This window comes from Chiroxiphia lanceolata, chromosome 1, assembly GCF_009829145.1.
Source record: "Chiroxiphia lanceolata isolate bChiLan1 chromosome 1, bChiLan1.pri, whole genome shotgun sequence".
Taxonomy (NCBI): Eukaryota; Metazoa; Chordata; class Aves; order Passeriformes; family Pipridae; genus Chiroxiphia; species Chiroxiphia lanceolata.
The window spans coordinates 105,510,180-105,533,645 of NC_045637.1; the positions used below are offsets into that span (position 1 = coordinate 105,510,180).

Sequence of the window (23,466 nt, forward strand, 5' to 3'; positions counted from 1 at the left end):
AGCCTATAAACTGAGAACGCGATGACAAGTATAAATCATGCAACAGCTGCTCCATGACATGGCTGTTGTGAATAGATCCCCCTCTATAGCTCACATCCAAAGTATAAACCAGTCAGCTGGCAAGTATTTAAAAAATGTAAAATCACTTTCCTTGTAGATCTTCTGCATTATTTTTTCTCAGGAAACCAAACATCAAACAGCAAAAAGAGGCAGAAATAGTACTTACAATTCTGCAATATCTTCTAACACTGTATCTGAAATTCCAGTTTCAAGGGAAATAATGTCCAGAGCAGTAGTAGCCCAGGAGTGTTCCAACACTGTCCTTATCACTCTTCATCACAGTACGAATGCATGAACCTATGCATTTGTTCATAAGTTCTGTAGATAAACACACACAAAAAAAAATTGAGGGGTGCAAAAGATTGTTTTAGAACATACATTTTTCAAACAAACCTCCTTAATTGTGGATGAGAAAAACCAACCAACCAAAAAAAAAACCAACAACAAAACCCCAAAAAACCCCAAACCCCAAACAAAAAAACCTCCCACACTAACTGTCAGGGACACTGGAAAAATACATAAGGAAGAAAAAAAAGACACCAGAAACACATTAACAAGACAGTTGCCTTTCAGAGCTGACTGCTGCTGGTAGAGCTCCCGCTCCACCCGAGCGCCAGCGGGGGCGCAGGACCCGCTGCCCAGCTCCGCTCGGCACCGCCTCCCGTCCGCGCTCCCTCCCCGACATCGCCTCTCCCCGCCCTCCGCCCGGGCCACTCCGCGTTTCCCCTTCCTCCACCCCGGTCCCGGGGCCGTCTCTCCCTTCCCTTCTCTCCGCTCCGCTCTCCCCGCGGCGGCGACGTGTTGCCGTGCGGGCGGTGGCGGTGTCGCAACCATGTGGGTGGCGGCGCTGGCGGCGCTGCTGGCGGCGGCCGGGGCGCAGTATGAGCGCTACAGCTTCCGCAGCTTCCCACGGGACGAGCTGATGCCGCTGGAGTCGGCCTACCGCTACGGGCTGGACCAGTACAGCACGGAGAACTGGCCCGAGAGCGTCAGCTACCTGGAGGTCAGCATGCGGCTGTACCGCCTGCTGCGCGACAGCGAGGCGTTCTGCCACCGCAACTGCAGCGCCGCCGGGCAGCCGCCGCCCGCGTCCCCCGCATCCTCGGGCGCCGGGGCGGCGCTGGCGGAGCTGCGGCTCCTGGCCGGGGTGCTTCGGCGGGCGCAGTGCCTGCGGCGCTGCAAGCAGGGGCTGCCCGCCTTCCGACAGGCGCAGCCCGGCCGCGACCTCCTGGAGGACTTCCAGCGCCGCGAGCCCTACAAGTACCTGCAGTTCGCCTACTTCAAGGTGAGGACCCCCCACTCCCTCCTTCATCCCTCCTCCTCTCCCCTCCCATCTCCCTGCCCTGCCTCCTCTCCCCAACCCTCCGCCTCCGTCCCAGCCTCTCCTCCCCAGAGTCTCTCCAGGCCTGTCAATGTCGCGGTGGAGGGGGACGGAATGGTGTGTCTCTTCACGTGGCGTGTCCCAGCACGGTCTCGATGGATGCAAGTGCCTTGTGCACCCAATTCTGGAAAAGCCACCGCTCATGCCGACCTCTCGCCTGGCCCTCGGAGCAGGTTTCTCTGGGCCATAGCCTCATTCCCCATTGCTTCACATCAGTTTAGCTGCCAGTTGTAATCCACCTCACCTCCATTTCTCCCCTGCTCCTTGGTCAGGCCCCCAGTCCTTGCCCCCATCAGGCTGCCCATCATCTTCTCCTTGACAAACCTTTCAGTCCCTTCCACCCGCTCAGGTCGTGTAACTGACAGTGGGATCAGCATGTTCCTTGTCTTTTTCCCTGCTACCTGCCATCCAGCTTGCTCTTCACCAGTTTTTCACTGCTCATCCAGCATGTCCTCTAGATCAACCCTTCCAGTTCTTCCCTGACATCTGGCCACAGAAACCTGCCTCTGTGTCCTGTAGCTGTGTCGCTCCCGTCCCTGCTCCTCATCTTTCCATCTGCCTTACTTTCTAATCTTCTCTGGAACCTTTTTCAGACTCTTCATGTCACAGCTCTGCTATTGCAAGCGTTCTTCGCTACTTCCTGTCCCTCAGCGTGGCCACCTTCTCCACTGGTTCACATCTGGTCCAGTTCTTTCAAGTGCAGCAGCCCCCAACCTGTGACTTGCAGATAGCCTGATGCCTGCAAAACTCCAGTTTTGTTGCAACCGTGGGAAGGAATGAAGGAAAAACTGGCTGCTGAAATGGGACACTAATGCTAGCCCTGGAATGGTATTTACCTTTTACTCTTGGGTCAGCCAAGACTGGGGACACATACCTCCCTTGACAGATTTCATCCTATTTTTCTAGCTTCTTGTCATCTGTCCAGGATCTAATTGATTACTTTCTCCCTCCTTATCTTCATCTTCTGTTCTCTGTATCAAGGTCTGTCCCTTCTGCCATCCCCTCAGATACTGCAGTTACTCGCATTTCAAATGAACACAGCATCTGGGGCTGGGGGGAGGAGAAAACAAGCTGAGCTCTAAGGTTGTTTTCTCTTTTAGGGATTCACTCCCAACATATCCCAGTATATATTATATAGGGTTGTTTGCCTGTGCATTCTTTTTGAGATTGCCAGTTGGAAGCACACATCTTCTGAACTGTTGCTGTGTCCTGTTTTTAGAAGTGCTGTTTTCTCAGCACTTTTTCCAAACAGATGGGGGGAAATGTGTTCTTTTAAAACCAAAACAGTATTCACATGCACAGCATCACACTGGTGTCATTCTGTGCATTGAAAGCCATCCCTAAGACCGTACAAAAAAGCTTAACTTGATGCATTAGAGCCTCTGCACACACTAAACAAAAGGTACCAAAGGTTTCTTTTGAATTACTGAGAGGGCAGGCATTCCTCAAATTCTCAAAGCCATATAAGGATACGAAAATTACATCACCACAAATGTTTCCTTTTCTTGTCTTAATTTAACTATCAGTTTCCCTCTTGTGGTACATACAAAGTTTGCAATGTACGGATCACAGCAAAAAGCAGTGCTGCTTGCCATTTCTAATACAGCCAAGTAACTGACAGATAGGAGTGTGAGAGGGAAATTGGAGGAATCCCTCCCTCTTTCTTTAAACTGTTTTTCAATCAAGTTTGCAGTAGGTTTGAGCAGTGTAGTTTGATGTTTTTGCCTTAAATTGTCTTTCATATTGGATTGTAATCCAACTCTGAGCCTTTATTACTCAAGGAGTTGGGAATGGGCCTTTGGGACCTACAGACTGCTGCATCCAAAGGACTTTTTCCTGGCTGGTGGCTTCAGAGTAAGAAATGTCCCTTCCCCCACCCCTACACCCCTCCCCAACAGCATTTATAGTATAAGAAGAAGCGGGAGGGAAACGCTTTATGTCATTTTTTGGAGCGCCCGTGTGTTTATTCAGGTGGATTGCAGAGTGAAATTCTGCCACGTCTTAAGATTCTTGGAGTAGATGTTTCTGTGCTGCTGCTTGCTCCTCTGGAGGGAGCTTTCTCAGAGCCACTGAGTTCACTTAGGAATGTGTTTCTACAAAACCTTTTTTTATTTTATTTTTAAGAGGTGAAAATTGAAACCAAGAGTGAATTATGAACTAAGTAAAAATGAGACCTGTCAGCCTGCCAAAGCAACAGGATCACAGCATACAGCACAAAAGAAATCAGGCATTTGACGAAAGTTCGGCTGAGATTTCCCTTTGTGTTTAGCACCATCTGGGCTGACTGGGAGCGTGTAGTTTTGGGACAACCAGGAAGGGCAGCTGGCAGTGTCCCAGCACTGGGACACTCATAGCGGCACAGCAGCCATGGGTGGGTTGAAGTCTTTCTTCAGTGCAGTTGTCTCTTGGGTTTCTTCCTGAAATGAAGGGATACCTTTTATGGATGCAAACGGAAGAGTGCGTGTGCATACGTGTCTGTGATTCCTCCCTACGGTTTTAAACATACACTGCCCTAGGCTATTTCAGATGTGAGGTGGAGCTCAGCATCACCTACACATCAATACACTGAATGGGTTGGTGTGGATCTTGGCTTAGAAAAAAGGTTTTAACGTTTTACAAATACCCAAGACTTTTGCTTTCTCTCTCACTCTTCCTAATTATCTGCCTATGCACTATATAATTTATGAAAATATATATGTATATATAAAATAAAACCCCCATAAGTGCAGGCACACAGAAATACATGTTTGGTACATGCATTTACAAGTGAGAAATGTATACTTCGGAAAGTATATCCAGTTGAGATTAAAGTTACTTTAAAAATGAGTACAGAAAATCACATAGTACATTAGGACACAATTATTGAGCAAGTCTCTGCAGTTTGCTCTTAACTTCATAACACCACCAGGAAGATGTATTATTGTAATATTGTCCTTTGTGCTGCTAGGCAAATAAGTGACATAAACACCATGTAAACGTGGTCAGTGATGACTCCTGCCCAATATCCATAGGTTGGCATTAGTACTTGCTGAGATTAATCCCACACAGGAGCAACATGTCAGCTTTATGAACAGGGGAGGGAGAAGGGAAAAAAAAACTAATTTCTTTGACTCACAACCATCATCTGTGCTGTCTGCAACAATAAAAGACTTCTAAAATGAAAAAAATTGTTCATGGTGATGAAGCTAGGAGTAAAACTGAGAAGAATTATACCAGTTTTACTGTATGATTGTACCTGTTGAGACTATGTTTTCAGTATAACTAAGTTTGTGACTATAGAGACTATAGGAAAGTCATTGGCAAAAACTGGGAACATTTGAACTATTTTGGGTTTTTTCCCAATTAACCTTTTTTAACTCCTTCCTCTTCTCCCTATCCCTGTTTAGGCTAATAATCTTCCAAAAGCTATTGCAGCAGCTCACACATTTCTTCTGAAGCATCCAGATGATGAAATGATGCAAAGAAATATGGCCTACTATAAGAGCATACCTGATGCTGAGGAGCATATTAAAGACTTGGAGATAAAGCCTTATGAGGTAGGCTTTTTATTCAGAGTTTGGTCTTTTGGAACTGTTCTATTATTCCACTTACTGGGTGAGATTTGGGGATCTCATTTGCTTATGTGTTGTCAATTCTTACTCTCCTTTCCCTCTTTCTGTCATCTCAGTTATCTCCATTCTGCCTTCTTGAAGCATTCAGTAATTCTCACCTGTCCTGCACTTCATTGTTCCATAAATGGATCACAGTAAATCACAGACAGTGACATACCTGAAAGCTACTACATGCACATCGCTATTGGAGCTAAGCAGGTGCATAGTTTTTCAAATTCATGAGTGCTGTAGCAGCACAGTTTAAAGTAACTCAGACATTTCGTGTTAAGATTCCATTGAAAATCTCTGTCACAACCTGTGCTTTAGATTCACACTGTTACTTCTGTCCAGCAGGCTTTTCTTTTGATCAGAAATGGAATTACATACTCTGTTCTCTAGAAAATACCTGATAAAATCCATTAGTCATCTGTATTTGTTGTCCTTATCTCACCTGGAGAATAGCTTATGTAGTCATCCAGAAATGCCAAGACATCATTTACTGCATTTGAATTCACACACCGCTTCCTACAGATCAGTTACTGCTGGTTTTCATTCCTGCCAATTTTTCAGAATCTCTTTGTCAGGGCTGTGAGAGCGTACAATGGTGACAACTGGAGAACATCCATCTCGGACATGGAACTGGCTCTTCCTGATTTCTTCAAAACCTATGATGACTGTATTGCAGCCTGTGAAGGCTCCCGAGAGATCACAGACTTTAAAGACTTCTATCTTTCCATTGCAGGTGAGTGATTAGGAGACAGAAAGGAAATTACATTTCAGTTGGTCTGTAGGATTGACTACCCAGGTCCTGTTCCTGAGTTTGGGCCAATAGGATTTTATTAGATTCACTGAAAACTGCTTGAATTCTGGTTTGCGTTTTTGTTCTTTTTAGTAACATAAGTGAGGGCTATCAGGAAATCAGAACAGAGTACTTGTATTAACATGGAAGTTCTGTGTCAGAATAACATGGATTTTTTAAGTGATAGTAACTGCCCCATCCAGGTAGCAATGGTTAATCCAGACAGGTCTCTTGGCCACCCTTTCAGTATCGATTTGGTTGCCTTTGAGGCTCGGTTGTTAAGCTACCTTTGAAGTCGGCTTTGGGGATTTGTGTAGGTCCAGTGATCTGTATGTCCTTTATCATAAACATGACAAGTTTCTTTTGTCTGTTTTTCATCCTTCCTACATTAGAGTTTTACTAGTAGATAACATCTATTTTTTGTGTATAGCTTAAAAAAAAATCCATTGCTCTGCAGAGTAAAAGGGACATAAACTTTTTTTATTATTGTCAAAATGGCATGTATACATTCCCTATGCTCTTTGGCAGCAAAAGAAACAAGTAATGTCTCCAGTGCTCTGGGCTCAGCGTTGTTGACAGTATTTGTGTGGAGAACACATGCGAGTTTTCTCAATAAACTTAGACATTCTCTTGCATTTTTCATGTTTTTAAGTTGCCATAAGGAAAAACAGCCCAACTTTTTGTCCTAAAGCCATAAGATGTGTTGGAGAGGGGAAATTTTCATGAAATATGTTTATGCATGAGCGGCTCCAGTTTCTCGCGGTGTGCAGCTGATATCCACCGGTACAGCTGACATGGAATAGCTATTGCAGGCCTCAAACCCTGATTTACTGTGGGGCAAAGCAGGCAGGTGCTTAGCACAGCAAATAAGGAGCAAAGGTGAAATCACAGGCGGTAAAGCAAGAAACACAGACTTTGTTTCCCAGTTGGTCAGAGCTCTGGCATCAGGTCAACTCCCAAACCACTGTAAAGAGTACAGCGTCCATGCTCAGCTGTGATTGGCACTTACTGTCATCCTTCCTCTTACTCCCTGGAAGGGAAGGACAATTCCCAGCAGTAGTGATGGGAAGGAAAGGTAGGAGTTACTGCATGATGTCATCATGACCATGTATGTGCATTTCAGTATTTCGCTCTTGAGACGAGAACGTTCAAATTTACTTACACTGCCTGGGCTGAACTGTGCTCTTGCTGCAGGGAGAAATATTCTGCCTCTGAGGTTTTTACTGCAGAAAGCAGATGTAACAATAAGGCTTAACCAGAATTATTTGGGGCTTCCACTAGGTATGTATCCTTGAGCAATGAGTTATGTTTGGAAGCCAACTGTCCTCGTTGCATGGGGTTGTTTCACTGAGGGACTTGTGTCTCTGACTTTAAGTGCTGGCTGGAATTGAACCCTGCTGTACCTGGAGATTCCACTGCTCTTGTAGAAGATGAGTCTGGTAATTTCATTTGGCCAGTTACATTTAGTTAGCTTCAGTGTTCTTCATTCTAGGAGTTCTCAGGGATGAAAAGTGTTCTTTTGTCTCGGTCAGAGACTTGCTGCACAAGCTTAGCTAACTTGCTTTCACCTGCCTAATATGGCTAACAGGTAAACTAAGACTTTAAAATACTTCTTTTCTGTGTTGTAGCCAAATGTGATATATCCTGAAAATGTTTGATACTCTTTGTTGGAAGGTTTCTTGAAATGTATTTCCTTGAAGATAAAACCACCTGTAGTCCTATTGCATTATAGCAAGCTTTTTTAGGCTGGGTAAGCTTGTGAACTTAAACATTCCTGGCTGAAAGCTGTTCTGTGGTGAGTGGCATATTCTCCTTTTTCTTCTCTTTTAGAACATCCAAACTGCAGGCACAATATGTGACCATCTCTGGAGGTTTATTTTGCAATCACCTGCTGTATATCTCTGTCACACAGTTGTACTCAGCAGCACGTGGACCTTATCCGTGCAATAATTTCATGAAAATGCAAAGGATTGCAAAATGTAAAAAATAAAAGAAAGCACTGTTAAGTTTACAGTTAGGAAATAATGCAATACTCTGTAACACTGTAAAATCCACTGCCACAAACTGTCTGTAGGTGTCAGTGAAACCTAACTGCTCAGTTCTCTGAAATTCCAGCTTTGATATGTTTAAAGTCGACTGTGCAGATTTTTATGGAAGGGCCGATTACCATTACTTGATATGTACTTCAAATGGAGTTGTAGGTTCTCAGTACTTCCAAGCAGCAAGTTCCAGATGCACAGGACTCAGGAGAGCATTATAAGGCCAAATTTTAATGGGTAGCAAATGGGAGGCACTCTAACAACATGCTACCCATATCCTGTTTTGTCGTTTTCTTCCTTCTAGATCATTATATTGAAGTCCTTGCATGCAAAGTGCAGTGTGAGAGTAATCTGACGCCCATTATAGGAGGCTTTGTTGTTGAAAAATTTGTGGCCACCATGTACCATTACTTGCAGTTTGCGTATTATAAATGTAAGTAGCGATTTATTGTGCTTAAATAACATTGGGGTGATGTGAGACAGATTCCATTCGTAACTCTAGTTACAATGCTTTAGAACATAAATAGTGGCCTCCAGAATCTGCATTTTAACCTATTCCAGGACAGAAACTCTTGAGTTTCCTGGTATCTTTTTCTTCCTGTATTACTGTAGTTAACAGACACAGGACACAAAATGTTCTATGTTGAGCTTGTGCTCATAAAATTGTCTATGAAAAAATACATTGCAGGACCCTCTGTTTTAAGTTATACATGGTCTGTGTTGAAAAGATGAGGCAGTTACAGAGTAAGTGTGATCTGATCCATCACTGCCCTTCGTTCTGTATATGATACCTACTGCCAACACAACTTGCTAACACTTTTCATAGTTTCATATAAATGTTAAATCTTCATATAAATGAAAAATGTTCATTATATGTATTTTATGTTTTAGATGCCTTTTTGAAGTAACTCATAACATATTAGGGTAAACAATGTCGGCCACTTACTATACATGGAAACATCTGGAATGGCACAGAACCATTTTGTACACCTGTGTACAAAAACCTATGGTTTGTGCCAAGAAAGCCATAGTGGTTAAGCTGTCAGCCCCCCGTGGTTGTTAAGTGGCTGAATTGTATAGCTCTAATAATACATTTTTCCTTAAACTTCTAATTCATTCAGTTAGAGAAACTAAAGATTGTAACTTCAAAGAAACACATTTAACATAACAAATTTATCCTATTGAATGAATACTCAATTTTCAATCTACTATTCAGAATTTCTTCCACAGACAAACCTACAGAGTATTCCATACCATTTGCTTTTTCCTAGTGGATTCTTATAATCCTGTTAGAATGGGCCTAAATGGGTTTTGAAGAAAGAAGGGACCACTTAACAGAAATCGTAGTATCTGGTTCTCAGTGATTATATATTTGATAGGTAAATCATTTAATGAATTTTGTGGTTTCTTGAGGAACTACTTGCACTGTAAAGGCTACTTGTAGCCTTTACAGCTATTCCTGCAGGCTCCAACATCGAAGAGGAGACACATCAACTATGTAGCATCAGGCCATTAATGACTTCTGCTTATGTTGTTTGACTACACATTTTACACATTGACTCTTCCCTCTTTCCTTCTAGTACAAAGAAGTGGGGAAGTGTTTGGTTTTTTTAATAAGTGCCCCAGTGCATATCACTAAGCTGTGGGCTGATACTGGGATACCTGGGAGGAACGTTTTGTTAGGATTTTCATAGAAAACCATCAGAGCTGAGTCCCCATTTTTGAATCATGACTTTACCTGTTTCAGGACACAGATATAGCATATTCTTTCTGGGAAGCAGGTTTTTTTTCTATGCAACTGGTGGGGAGGTGGAATATGGATTCTGTTTCCATCTGAGTTTTTCAGAACTTAGATATTAGTAGGAATTTGTTCATTTATCTTATCTGGATTTTTGTATGTGTGTGTTTAATAATTAGTGAATGACATGAAGAATGCAGCTTCTTGTGCTGCTAGTTACCTTCTGTTTGACGAGAAAGATGAAGTAATGAAACAGAACATGGTGTATTACCAGTACCATAAAGACAAATGGGGACTTAAAGAAGAGGATTTTCAGCCCAGATCGGTAGGTGAATTATGTAAAATGCCTTCTAGACACATTTAAATATTTCTCTGAAACTCAGTGGGTAAGAGGTTGGGAAAATGGAGGTTATCTGTTGGTTCTAGAGTTAGATACATACTGTTTTGTGAAAACCATATAGAGAGTTGTGCACAGAGATGTAGTGTGTCATGTAAACAGTGAATGTCATTATAGTTCTTCCCTTTCTGTTGAAATATGCTACAATAGGATATAATATGATATGATGACAAATAAATTCACACTGGTATTTCTCTGTCACTTGCATATTTATATCTTTATGTACCTCTATAAATAAGGCAGCTGCCCCCTGAAATCTCCTGATGAAATCTCTGAGTAACATTCAGGCTTTTGTGAATCATTATCTGCCAACATGTAGTTGCCCACCCGCTTGTTATTTCAGGTTCTGTGGGCATTGGAATGTGTCTGGATATGGTAACTCCATCTAAACTCACTTTCCACTTACTCCATTTAGAACATGGTTGGGTGGTTGAGGGTGGAAAAAGGCTCAGGACTATATTGCATCTAATTATCTAAATTAGAATACTTGCTGCAAAGAACCCACAGTAAACATGAGTCCATGCAGCAATGATTGCGATCTTTGAAAAACTACTCTAAAAATGCATTTCTATGCTGTTCATATATTTCCATGTCCAAGGAAAATTTACAGCCTGGACTGTGACATCAAATTTGATTTTCTGTCATTTCTTGTTACGAGGATTTATGTCATGCAACTGAATTAGCTGCTTTGTGACACCTGAGTGACTCCTTAGGCATCAGTCATATAAACTGTACAACTGGTTAGTCATTAGCAATACGTGTTCCACAAATTAAATTTGGTGGCTTCTCTTAGGGCATGACTTCCCTGTGGAAGAATCATTTAAGTTAACCTAGCTGTGGCAACAGCAGACATCCTGGAGGATAACATTCCAGTTGCCTTTTCCATGTTGCTTCTTCAGACATCTCAGTCACCAAGACCTTTGCTGGCCCAAAGGCCCTTGTTTCTTAATATGGCATTAAACCCAGTGTATCTGTGCAGTGCTCAGGTGACTGACCTTATGCAAAGCAGTGCATTTATTCCTCTTATAGCTTGCACTGATTTGATAATTACGCTTTCTACCTCTCAGGCCAGCCCGCTCAAGTCAAAAATACCATTCCATTTGAGTTAGGTGGGGTTTGTGGACAGCTGTTACCTGCAGCACGCCTTATCGGTGCACTGGAAACTCAGGCCTGCCCTGCAGGACAAGCTGAGACAGAAGGCGGTAAAAATGCATTTGATTCTTTCAGAAAGCAGCAGCAGCAAGTCTGAGCTCACAGGGGAAAGGGACCGCTCCTTTGTCACTGCTTTTGGGAACAGAACTGTGCTTTATAGCCGTATTGGAGACAATGTTTGATGGTGGTGGGAGTCAGGGATAGCAACAGTTTGAAACTGCAAACGGCAGATAGATTTGGCATACATGTGCAGAGAGGACAGAACAACATGAACTCTGAATGTTTCATTGATAACTTCTGTAGCTGGGGACTACAGATAATTTGATTTTTAAATACAAAATACTAAATGGACACAACTGTGTTTTCTTGTACTTTGATCTATGTAACTATGAACAGGAGTTACTTGCTGTCCTAATCACTTGCCATGAAAACCATAATGCCTCTGGTTTATTTTCAAAGTGATAATGGGGCGACAGCAGGGTTTAGCTCTGGCACTAATCTAACATCACAAGATGTTCTTGTGAAAGAGGGAGTCTCCTGTTTTTCTCCCCAAAAGGAGTTAAATGAGGTAGTCAAAGCAGATTACAGTTGATGTTCACAAATATGAGAATATGTGACTGAGCTACACTCTGTGGTCCAGGCAAACAGCTGGGAAGTGAGGAGGGACAGGTGAGTGACCTTGCAGAATTTTACTAGTCCAGATTCAGGCTGGGGTGGTGAGTCATTATCATGCAAAATAGCTTAGTGTCTCTTTTTCCCAGAACTGCCTGCTGCCATATGCCAGTGCACAGGGAAGCAGAGGCTTTCTCACGTCCAAAGCCCACTGGAATGCAGGCGCATGCTGCTACTCAGCTCTGGCAGTCTTATCCCTTACTCTCAGACTTACCAATGCTTTGAAACGTGAGAAGGAGGAGAGCTCTTTGCTCTTCTCCAATTGACAGAGATTGTGCTTACAAAGATCCACAGAAAAGTTTGGGTACACCACTTGCTGTTTTGCTGTTCCCTCTCTTGAACACTATAAACCCCTCCCAGCATCTGCCTTCTACTAAGGCTGGGTCTGATTTTACTGGAATAGTTTGAGGTGATGTGTGATGATGCTCCCCTGTCTTGCTACCCTAAAGTGACATAGAAATTTTGGGTTTTTTTGATAGGAGGCAGTTCGATACCACAAAATAACCACACTTCAGCTGGAAATGTATGAATTCGCGAAGGAACATCTGATGGATGATGATGAGGTGAGTTTTATATAAATGAAATCATGGCCAAAAAAACAGCAATCACATTAAAGTGAAAATGATACATAGATGTAATCCCAAGATTTAACTAATACAGAAAAATCTTCTTGTAACTGTGACCAATTTATAAAAAATTTTTAGTTTTGTAAGTAGAATGTAAGAATGAACCCAAAGAACATAACATACAATTTTAAAAAACATTACCATAATTAACATAAGGGCAAATATAATGCACTGAGCCCACAGAAAAAAAGAAAGTCTACTTTGCAAGCTGTAACACAAGGGGGCAGAGAAGTGGTATGTATTTTTAAACCAAATGTTTTTCTACGTTTGGGTGTGGGGATTTTTTGTTCTGTTTTTGGGTTGGTTTGTTTGTTTGTTTGTTTTTTGGGGGTTCTATTGTTGTTGTTGTTGTTGGTTTGGGATTTTGTGGTTTTTTTTTTCCTAAAATGTTGTTTAAATTATATTAGAGATCCTTATAATTTTGTCCAGAAGTAACCACCTAAATTGTAATTTTTGTCCAAAGGAAGTCTTGTTACCTGTTACTTTATTCTGCTCAGTAACATTTTGATCACCCAATCTTGCTTCTTAAATGGTTAGAAATCATGGTCAAATAACATATAATGACTACTATTTACACTGGAAATATGTAAAATGGATTTTTTTGGGGGGTGGAGGGGTGCAAGAAAAGTAGTTTAATTGTTGAAAGGGCATTTCTTTGTCTCCTACAGCTGAAATTAAAGTATAAATTGTGGAAAGCTTTGGATTGCTGTTTGCTTTGGTTTTGGGACCTTTCATTTAGAGGTTTAAAAAAATCTTCAAATGATGGAAGTGTTTGTTGCTGGCATTGACAAAGAAACAGCTGTGCTCAGCTATGGCATGGGTCAAGGATGCCTATAATGAGCACTGCTGATGTCTCTTCTAGTTAAAAAAGGCAAAGATGGTTTATGTTAGAAAATGAAATCACCTTTGCAATTTTTATGTTATCCATCACATAGGGAGAGATAATATTTTACAGTGAAGTAGTGTCTGCACTGCCTTCAGTATTCTCATGACCTGAAAGCATCTCTATGTAAAATTCCGTTGCAAGGTTACCAAACTTTAGGAAGACTTTCCATTGTGATAAAATGCTGAAAGACAGTTTAATAAGCTTATTTAAAGGTTAAGCTTAGATGAGGACTAGTTGGTATGGATTTTCATCAGTGTGAAATACTTGAGCACTTTTTATATTCCCTTGTTGGTTTGTGCTGTTGCCCATAAGGTTTTCTTATGTCAGGTATAAACTTATTTGTCATTTTTTTCCTTCTCTCATATCTGTTGCTTCAAAACACAGCGATGAGTAATTAAGGAAGGGGAGACACAGTCCTTCGTGAGTGCTTTCCCCATATGTTGTTACTAGGAGGGTTTATAGAAACAATCTTCAGCCTCAAGGACTATATATAGAGGAAAGAAACATTCGTTTGCTGGCATTCATTCCTGTAGCCCCTTTCATCAGGGCAATTATAGATGACCTTGCAGTCTGCAAGAGGGAGGTGCAGTGAAAATGTCAGTTAAACTTTTGAGGAACTGACAAGGAAGTCACATTACACTGGATTATATGCCTGGGTTAAACAACCAAAATTACTGGACCTGGTCATGCCACAGATATCCCTTCCTCACACTCTCATCGCATTAGGAAAGTTACCATTCTCCTCTCCAGGGGGAAAGCTGAAGGGCTTCTGTACCCTCCCTTGCTAGGGCTGAAGAACCTGAGAGGGATGGAGGCTGTCCATGCCTTTGGCTTGGCTCTGGCTTTTGGTAGTGAACTCATAAATCCCTGGCTACCCGAACTTGTCTTTGGCTGCTGGAGCCTTCCAGAGATTCCAGACAGAGCAGGAACAGCACAAAGGTAAAACTGCTACCTTGCAGTTTCTGCTCTCTGGGCAGGACCTGGTAGTGTAACTGGAATTTTTCTTTTTTCTAATATTTCTTCTGGCACAGATAGAAAAGTTTGTTCCATAGGAATGTTGAAAACTGATGAAAAACCCAGATAAGGCATTACAGTAAAAACTTTATTAAAAATTGTTAAGGATGGAGGCAACCTCTCTTGTAAGTGCACTCTGTTTATTTAAACCATGTGCTTCTTGGGCCATAGGCCATAACTTCTGTGAGTTTCTGTGGTCCATGTTTGCTGTCTGTGAAGTTGCTTGTGGACCAACAAGCCCATAAGATAATCTGCAGAAAAAAAAATTCTTTTTTCCTTGACCGAAATAAAAGGATTGATGTGGCAAGAGATATCTTCCTATGTGAGTGTCATTATTTTCAAGTGGAGAATCACATTTTATTCAGACTTCTCAGTGCTCCTGTATCCCAGGTCATCCATGTGTCTTTTTATATCCCATTAGCAAAGCAAGTGAGAACATTTGACTTCTTCTGTAATACATAGCAGTAATTGCAGAGGCTGGAACAGGCAGTAATGATTTTTGCATATGTTACTGTAAGAAATACTGTCCTACTCCTCTTACTTTATTAATGTTTTTCTACAAGGAAATAAAAAACTCTAATTCAAACATTTAACACACAAGAGGTGACAGAGAATATTAGCGCCAACTACCTAAAAATTACTTTTAAGAAAAAGTAATTATTCTTAAATATCCTTGCAGTTTTCCACAGGGAAGTTAAAAGAACGTTATGATGTTGTCATCTTAGTTGGCCATGGATAGATGAGCTTTTTGATTTCTATTCAGATGTGTAATGCATAAAGGCTGTCATGGATACAACTCCTAGTGCTGCAGATTTAAATAGCAAACTGAAATGCCATTAAGAGCCAGACACTCAGCTAGCGTAGATATAACTTCAGCACTACACTAATTGTATGAGACATGTTTTTGGCACATAAAATCAGTGTTCTTGAGGAATTTTTTTGGGGGGGATAGCTACTTAGCTGTTCTAAATTACATAAGAACCACAAGTATTTGGCTGATTTGGATGATCCTACAAGGTGATTTTTCTTTCAGTACTTAATCAGTAGGTGAAAAGATGTTGGCAGCTTTGACCCACTTTTTTTGGCATCTTGTTCTTTTTATTTGTATATAATGTCTGTGTCCACTTTGAATAGTGGCTGAAACTAGAATGCTCCATTCCTAAGTGTGATGCAAAAAAGAATAGGTATTGAACTAATGTGACTGGTGGAAAGAGGACATATGGAATCGCATCAAAGCACAAGGGCCCAGTGGACTACTGATAGTAAATCTGAATTCAGCCTATTTTTCTGTTTGGGAATTGCTAACAATGTATTTCCAGCTTTATTGACTCCCTCTTTGCATATGTTCAAATGATTTATACAAGTGTGCTGTATATACAGCAAGTTATAAGTCCAGACCTGTAAACCCTGCCCTGCCTGTGACCTCAAAAAGCTGCACTAGCACTGCTATGCTGAGAAGAGCTGGTGGCAGCTGTTTCAGAGAGAGTTGGCAGCTAACTGGCAGTGTTATGGTCCCCGTTCAACATATGCTTCCTCAAAGAAGAAAGAAAAAGGTATTTTGTTTTCCATCATGATTTCCCAGTGGAGGTTCTTCCCATGTGGCTGGCTCTCCATGACCTTCCTGCTTTCTCCTCTTGCTTCTGCACCACTGGATGTGTTCTTCCTTCCATTTAAATGACCTACCATGGGAAACTGCCAGCATAGTTGGGCTTAAGTGGCAGTATGTGCCCAAGTTGCAGGTACTGGCATTAGGAGGAATTTCTGCTGCCCAGATCTTCTTTAGGCTCTCTGTGTAGCATAAAGCAGGCAAGAGAGCATAGGTAGAGCTCAGAAACAAAGCCACTAGAAGGCTTGTTTTCAGTGCAATCGGAGCAATGTTGAAGTTGCTCTGAAACTGAGTTGACTCATGTTTTATAGGCATTATAAATACGTTAAAAGGAAAGCATATTTATTGATTTACTGTAAAATACTATTGTAATAACTACAATGTACTGTAATCCCCCATGGTATATGGGAAAAGAACAGTTAAGTGTTCAGAATATATAATTAAAATGAAATGGAAAAATATTTGAGAAACTAGATAACATACATGTAAAAAACAACTAAGCTCTCTTAATATTGAAATAAAAGCCCTAAAAGCATGTGACAGTGGGTCATACTGTGGACTAAGTATCTGAAAAATAAACAAGCTAAGGACCAAATAATTTTTCTGCACAAGAAATTGAGGAATTTTCTTTTTTTTTCCCCTACTAGAATGCAAAGAGTGTCCAGATTGATCTGTACAGCTCATGGAGGTTCTGGGAGGGCTTTGCAGTAGTTATAGTGAACTCTCATGTTTTAACTGAAGGCTAGATCAAGGAACTTTCTCTTGGTTGAAGGCTGAATAAACGTTTCAGGCCGAGCCACTCATTGACACATGCCTTACTGTTACCCTGATATAATGTTTTCCCCCTTCAAAATGTTGCTGGCCAGTGAGCTGTGTGGTGTATACTTGCCGGCTCTATCAGGTTCATGGAGTCAAATCCTCCACAGTTGTTCATATCAAACCTTTTTCTTCACTCTTGCAAGATAATTAATTGTTCTAGAATGAAATCCACTGGTTTTCATAACAACTCCTTGTGACTACTCCCGTTAGTACCTCAAATTAGTTACTAGAGCAATTACAGGATAATTACTCATTAGTTATAGGGCACCCTTGACCTCTCCTCACAGAAACCACTTGTGCAACCCTTCCCACTAACATAACCTGGCCACCTACACCCAGTACATAAGGAAATCAAATCTGTTGCTCTCACTGTTAAACAAGTTTCCAGTCATTAAGATCTTCAAACTTTAGCAAAATTTGAATTTTTGTTGTGAAGGACAACTGGGGAACATTTATGTGGGATAAATATTTTTCTTCTAGGTCATGGATTATAAGGAAACAAAGATCCGGCCAATTCTTCTTGCTCTGTGTATTGTCTCTTAAGGCTTGGTTTGTTGGATGAATTAGAATAAAGGCCGTTTCTTATCCATTCACTGGTAATCACACATAAAAGCATGTCCAGAATAATATTTTTCTATAGATCTTAATTCATTCTAGTACACTATTTTTTTTATATTCTCTGTTGCTTCCCTGAACATCAGGCTATCCCACTGCAGTGCATACAGAATCCCTATAGAAAAGGCCATCAGCAGATTTGCATAGAAAGTATGGGTTACTTTTTCCTGTAACTTTTCCAGTCCACACTGAGAAAGGACAGAACAAGATTGTAGGTGGAGGCAAGGACCTGTGAATGATTAATATTTGCATTTGCAGACAGCAATGCTTAGTCTTTGCAAGCAATGGTAAAGTGTCTGGGTCTGTCAGTGAGCAATGCAAATGCTGCTGCTGGCTGCTGTTTTTAAATGCTGCTGTCAAAAGAAAAGTTGGTGCTGGACCATCGGTCTCAAGTGTACCATAACTGAGCCATGTATTGGTAGCTTTTCCTCTTTGCTGTTTATTTTAATAGCTGGCTAGGAGTCTCCAAAGTACAGATGTTTCTTCTAAAAGGTTGTGTTTTGTGTGTGTGAATGCAGCATTTAACATTGCATAAGGAATGGCCTGGCCCAATATGTACCTTGGTCTTGGACATTCAGGTTCAGGTACTAGGTGGGGAGTTTTGCATTCTTCTCTTTTTCAGGTCTTTTTTTTTTCCAACTGCTCTAGCTTCACTTATAATAGTGCCCCAATCTCAATAGCCTGGGTTAGCTTATTCAGAATTAACCAAGAACTCTGTTTTAAAATTAATTTTTATTATAATCCACTTATTCACATATCCTCTGTGAAACCCTCTTGGATTAATTACTGTGCCATGAAACTTGTTCATTCTGTCCAGTGCCTCTGTTGAGTTTTTAATCTAAGCCAAGGATGCTCAAATTGCATATGTGACAGATAATTAGAGGCTCCAGTTGGTCAGATCAGCTTCTCTGATTCTTTGAACCACTCACACTAGTCTGGAAACATTCTCTTTTTTCTGTTCGATATCACACCTCCTGTATTTCAGGCTATATCTGTTCCATCTTTTTACCATACATCCTTGCTCTGTCAGTCCCACTTTCCACTGACTGTCCCTGGAGAGGGAAGAGGTTGGTAGCCCAGGGAGGGAGGTTGTGGGGTACCACAGAGCTGCTGAACCTGCAGCAGGTACCTGGCCTCCAGTGCAAACCTGGAGGCAGCGACTGTGGACCAAGGGCCAGCCAAGGAGGACCTGTTTTGCTGCAGCTGACAAGGCAGCCCACATGCATGTATTTCCCTGTTGCTGGCTGCCTTACTATCAGGCATGTACTGGCCTGGCAGCAAACTGTTCTCTTCCCTGAGCTTAGTCAGACCCCCCATACTGATTTCCTAACTATCAGCCAAACAGCTGCATCATGCTTTGGGCCATATATTGCTCACCCATGATTTGCATCAGCACCATGTTTGAGCAGCATATTTATGTAACCTGCATTAGAGGTAGGTGGCTGTTGTCCCCTCTAGTAGCTGGCAGGGGAAAGCATTATGGGTTTCCAGCTGATTTTGCATGTAAAATTTGATGCTCTTTCTGTAAGGGCAGGAAGGAGCTGTACCAAATAACATGAGGAACTCTGTCATACTGAAGGGCTAGATGGTATCGAACACTCATTTCATACTCCAGCTATGCAGGCCAGCAGGAAGTTACTAGATGTGAGCAGGCAGAAGGCTTTTTCCCTAGAATGAACACCTGGGAAATATTTACTGACTTTAGTCATACCGAACGCCTGATGCAGTGTCAAGTGAGCACTAATGGGACAAGGACAGTGATCAGTCTGGTCCCAGCTGCCAGTGTGACAATGTGATCAGCTCTTCTGAGGCAGCCTTATCGCTTTTTCGTTAGGTTTCCAACTGCTCTATGGATAACTTGCAAATGTTTTACGTTCTGATTATGAAGGCACAGGCAAAACTATTTTAAGTGCAGGTTTTGGTTGTCTTTAAGTGTAATCTGGAGGATTTTGCCTTTTCAAAAATAACCAACATCCAGGCAATTATTCAGTTGCATTGCAGCGTATTTTATGTATGTATATTGTTTCAGCAACTTTTTTTATATTTTTACCATATTTCAAACTTTGTTACTTCTCAGTACGTCCAATTAGACCACAACAGCTTCTGTGAAGCTTTCCTTTAGAGCTCAGTTTCAGGCACCAGAGATTTCAGGTATCAGTCTTTTTTCCCAAATATTGTTGCTTTTAAATATCCTTTTCCATTTGAACCATGGATTTCTATATTTCATATATTTTCATATGTTTCTAAATTTGAAAACATACCAGAAGTAAAAAATTTGAATTCTATCTGTATCTCCTGTGTCTTCCAAAATATCCTTACTGATGAGTGTGCAACAGTAATACAAATCAAATTAAGTTCCCATATGGTTGAGTTCCAAAGGTGTAATACTGAAATCTCCATGTCTTCCTTATGTTTAATTCTGGGTCACCCAGTAAGATGTTTATTCCGTTCACCCTCCTTTTCAGATTCTTAACCGTTTGAAGGTTGTCTTTGCAGGTAGACAGAGGAGATAAATCCTTTTTCATATCTGTTTTTCTTTCATTAAAGTATGATCCTGAGGTGTAAAAGAATCAGCTTGAGTTAGATCTGGGACCCCTGTAGTAGACAGCTGGATTCCCCGGGCTCATAACTGTTCAGAGTTTAGTGGCACCTGCCTGTTTGCAGTCCTTCAAGAGGCACCCAAATGTCCACAGGTTTAGGACCTGTGCTATAAAACTTGACCTGAAGTCCTCTGTGTTCTGCTTCTGTATCTTCCAACTGCTTGTGTAGTGACTGGACCCAGAGGCTACTTTTCATGTGCATTTGTGAAGTGGTATTGAGTTCCTCCCTCGTCTGCGCTACTTAGGCAATCAAAATTCTTCTAACAAAGGAAAACATGCAGAAACGTTGAATTCCTGTTTTCCAATTGCAGGAACCAGATTTCCTGCAACCAGAAAGACAAGTAGGGAATACGAAAGTGTTGGCATTTTTTCTTGTGTTTTACTGGAATTGGATGCTTAAATCTTTTGAACAAATCCAAAGCACAAATTGCCATCCTTCAGGACTTGCTAATACTGCTTCATAGTTGGAAAAACTCAGTGGTCTTTTGAGATGGAACTGTGATGCAGGGAACAAGAGCAGCAGTTATTTCAGCCAGCTTTTCTCCAACTTTTATTTTTGCTTGCTTGGTTCTCATTATTTATCTCCTGACTAATCACACTTCTGAAAAATATGATGTTAGTGCTTTTTAGTTACAATATCCATAATACTGTTATTGTATCAAAAATAGCCAAAATTCTCTATTTAATTGTACTGTTTTCAGTGACAGAGGTTTTAACAACCTTTCCTCAGCAGAATAGAAAATTGTAAAATTTCGCCTCTCAAAATGTATGTGTCTGGAAGATGCTGTCTTTCTAAGGAATATCTTTCTAGGCAAAAATGTGCTTAAAATTTAATTAGGATTGTAAAATACTGTTTGCAGTCTTCATTAAGCAGAGTCAGAAGCATAATACAGTTCAAAAAGACTTGAAATGGGTCGTGAAGGGAAGAGGGAGAATGAGCATCCATGCAAAGACGACTTGCTTTCAACATAACTGCTATAAATTCTTATTAATTTAAACATGAGAGTGAGTAAGAGCTGATCGAATTTTCCAGCAGACTGTTTTTTCTGTCAGAAAGTGACAATTTGTTTTGGAAAAAAACTAAATGACATCTTAAGACCCTTTTAGAATATGTCAAGAAGGAAAGGCAGGAAAGTTTAAAGAAAACGTAGTGAAATTAAGAGGTTATCAGAAGACTTTAGTTCTTAGAATAAAGGGTTGGAAATGTAATTTTGAGCATCCACATCTCTCGTACAGCTCAGCTTTTGAGTTGTACCAAAAAGTGCAAATATGCACACATTCCCACAGAATCTCCCATCTCTGGCAGTGTTTCTGAACTGTGTATGGAAGGCAAACCAGAAATCACTGGTATTTCTGAGTGTGCCAGCAGATGGGCTGCTACAGTCAGGTTTGAGTAGTTTGAGAGGTTGCTGCACATTTGCTGTTGACTACTTGGTTTTCAGCACTGAAGGTGTTACAGTGGGCTGTAAATGATTACAGCAGGTTTTAGCTCAGTTACTGTAGCTTAGTTGACAAGACTCTAAGTTCCAGCCGGTGGGGCTGTATCATCCCAAAATACTCAGGCTTGACTGTGAGAAGACATTTTGCTGTGGTAAAATATAACATATTTTACCTATATAACTATGTTAGGAGTAGTTTAAATAAAGGAAATTTATGTTGTGTTGGTACCCTGTATTAGCAGAGTGGACCTTGTAAATGCAGTATTTCCTGGGCTGACTCTAAACCCAGTGTATTTGTTTCCAGTATGCAAAACATTCTATTATCTCTGGTTCTTCACGTTTTTGCTGCATTGAGTCATGACATGTGAAGATCTGGGGATGAAAATTGAAAAGGTGTGTGTTGAAGGGTGTGACGGGAAATAAACGGTTAGAGCAGACAAATATATTGTCAAAGTTATGGTTCTACTAAACACTTTCAGTTTGAATTTTGAAGCTTTCTAAAATTCTTTAATATTTTATGGTATTTTAACAATTTCCTGATTTAACAGGTGCTTTAACATTTATTCCTCTCTTAAGTTTGAGGATTTCGTTGTCTATTTAAGTACCTGAAAAAGTACAATAGGATTTACTGTGAAGTGTAACATTTCCTTCTTTTAAGTCTGTGTGTCCCTTTTAAGTACTTGTGTTACTCCTGTATGGGCCATTTACTTGCCTTTAACAGGCTTGTTGTATCTACATGAAGGGTGTTAAAAATATTTGGACACATATTATTACAGTTTATGTTTTGATTAAAATAGCAAAAATTTCCCACCAATTTTGCAGTAGAAAGTTAACTTTTTTCTGTTAAATTTAATGACTTCTAGGGTGAAGTTGTGGAATTCCTTGATGAGCTGCTAGAAGTGGATGAAAAGAAGGAATCCTGATGAGTGAAATCATCACAAAGTGCTTTATGAAAGTGAAGACTCACCATTGCTCCTTACTATTTTTGGTCACTTGTAGTTCCAGTTAGATATACCTCAAAGGTGCTTCTTTAAGCTCCACTTTGTGTCCCAAAATCCACTCCTGAAAGGTTACTTCCATGCTGCACTGACTCTTCCGTGAGCATGGCTTTTCACTATGCAGAATTGGTGCATATGAGTTTGCCTCTTGAACTTTCTTTCCTTTCCACAAACAACAAAACAGACTATTTGTATTTTCTGGGATAACACTAAGTTGTAGCACTACAGCTAAATTCTGAAGAACTTTTGTCAGATTATGAACCGAGGAAGACATAACAGTTCTTCTTTCTGAGCTATGTGTTCTATTATTTATATATGTCTTTTTATATGATGATGAATAAAGTGATAATGAATCCCAGTGCACCTGAAAGATGTTAAGATACATTTAACTAGCTGAAATAAGGTGATTAACAAAGCACAGCTAGTGATCTTGTAAAAATTGCTTGAAGAATTTTGAAAGCAGTTTTGATCTTTCTTAAAAACTGAATTAAATTCCATGATGTGCAATTAAAAATAAAATAATTTCTTCTTTCTTCCAGTTCTTACTCTTTCTGTTGAAACAACCTGTGGTCCTTGTGTGAGGTGGGGCCAATCTATGAAATATTGGTAATTGGTGTATTTTGTATTCTCTTCTGAAGAAAACAGTTTGCTTGGTTTTTTTCAGTCTGGTGGGACTGTCTACATAATTTTCATCCAAAAGTAAGTACATGTGGAAACTGCAGTGATTTAAAATGGAATCTTGAAAAATATTTATATGTGAATTCCTGTCGTTTTTATTATTAGCTGTACGGCAGAATCCAATACAGAAATACTTTGAAGGCCCAAAAGAGTGTGCTAGAGAGGAGTAGTGGGTTGGTAGATAAGTGTACTGAAGAGCAGAAATCCCCTTGACCTCAGAGGAGGATCCAGGATTTCATCCTTTGCTTTCCTCTGTCGTTTTCAAGGATCAAGTCCTGCAAGTGGTTTCATCCCATTTACATCAAGGGCAGGCAAGCATTCAACGCTCTTGCGACTGAACTGTTATCCAGCTGAATG

At 40.8% G+C, this 23,466-nt stretch overlaps 1 protein-coding gene across 1 annotated transcript; it reads left to right on the plus strand.

Moving 5' to 3' along the window:
* The first annotated feature begins 776 nt into the window (after window positions 1-776).
* Window positions 777-22,969, plus strand: CRTAP (cartilage associated protein). The gene is made up of 7 exons (XM_032703974.1): window positions 777-1,345; window positions 4,828-4,977; window positions 5,602-5,773; window positions 8,174-8,302; window positions 9,787-9,932; window positions 12,308-12,391; window positions 22,297-22,969. The coding sequence occupies exons 1-7, from the start codon at window positions 893-895 to the stop codon at window positions 22,354-22,356; spliced, it is 1,194 nt and encodes a 397-aa protein (XP_032559865.1). The 5' UTR covers window positions 777-892; the 3' UTR covers window positions 22,357-22,969.
* The last annotated feature ends 497 nt before the right edge of the window (window positions 22,970-23,466 follow it).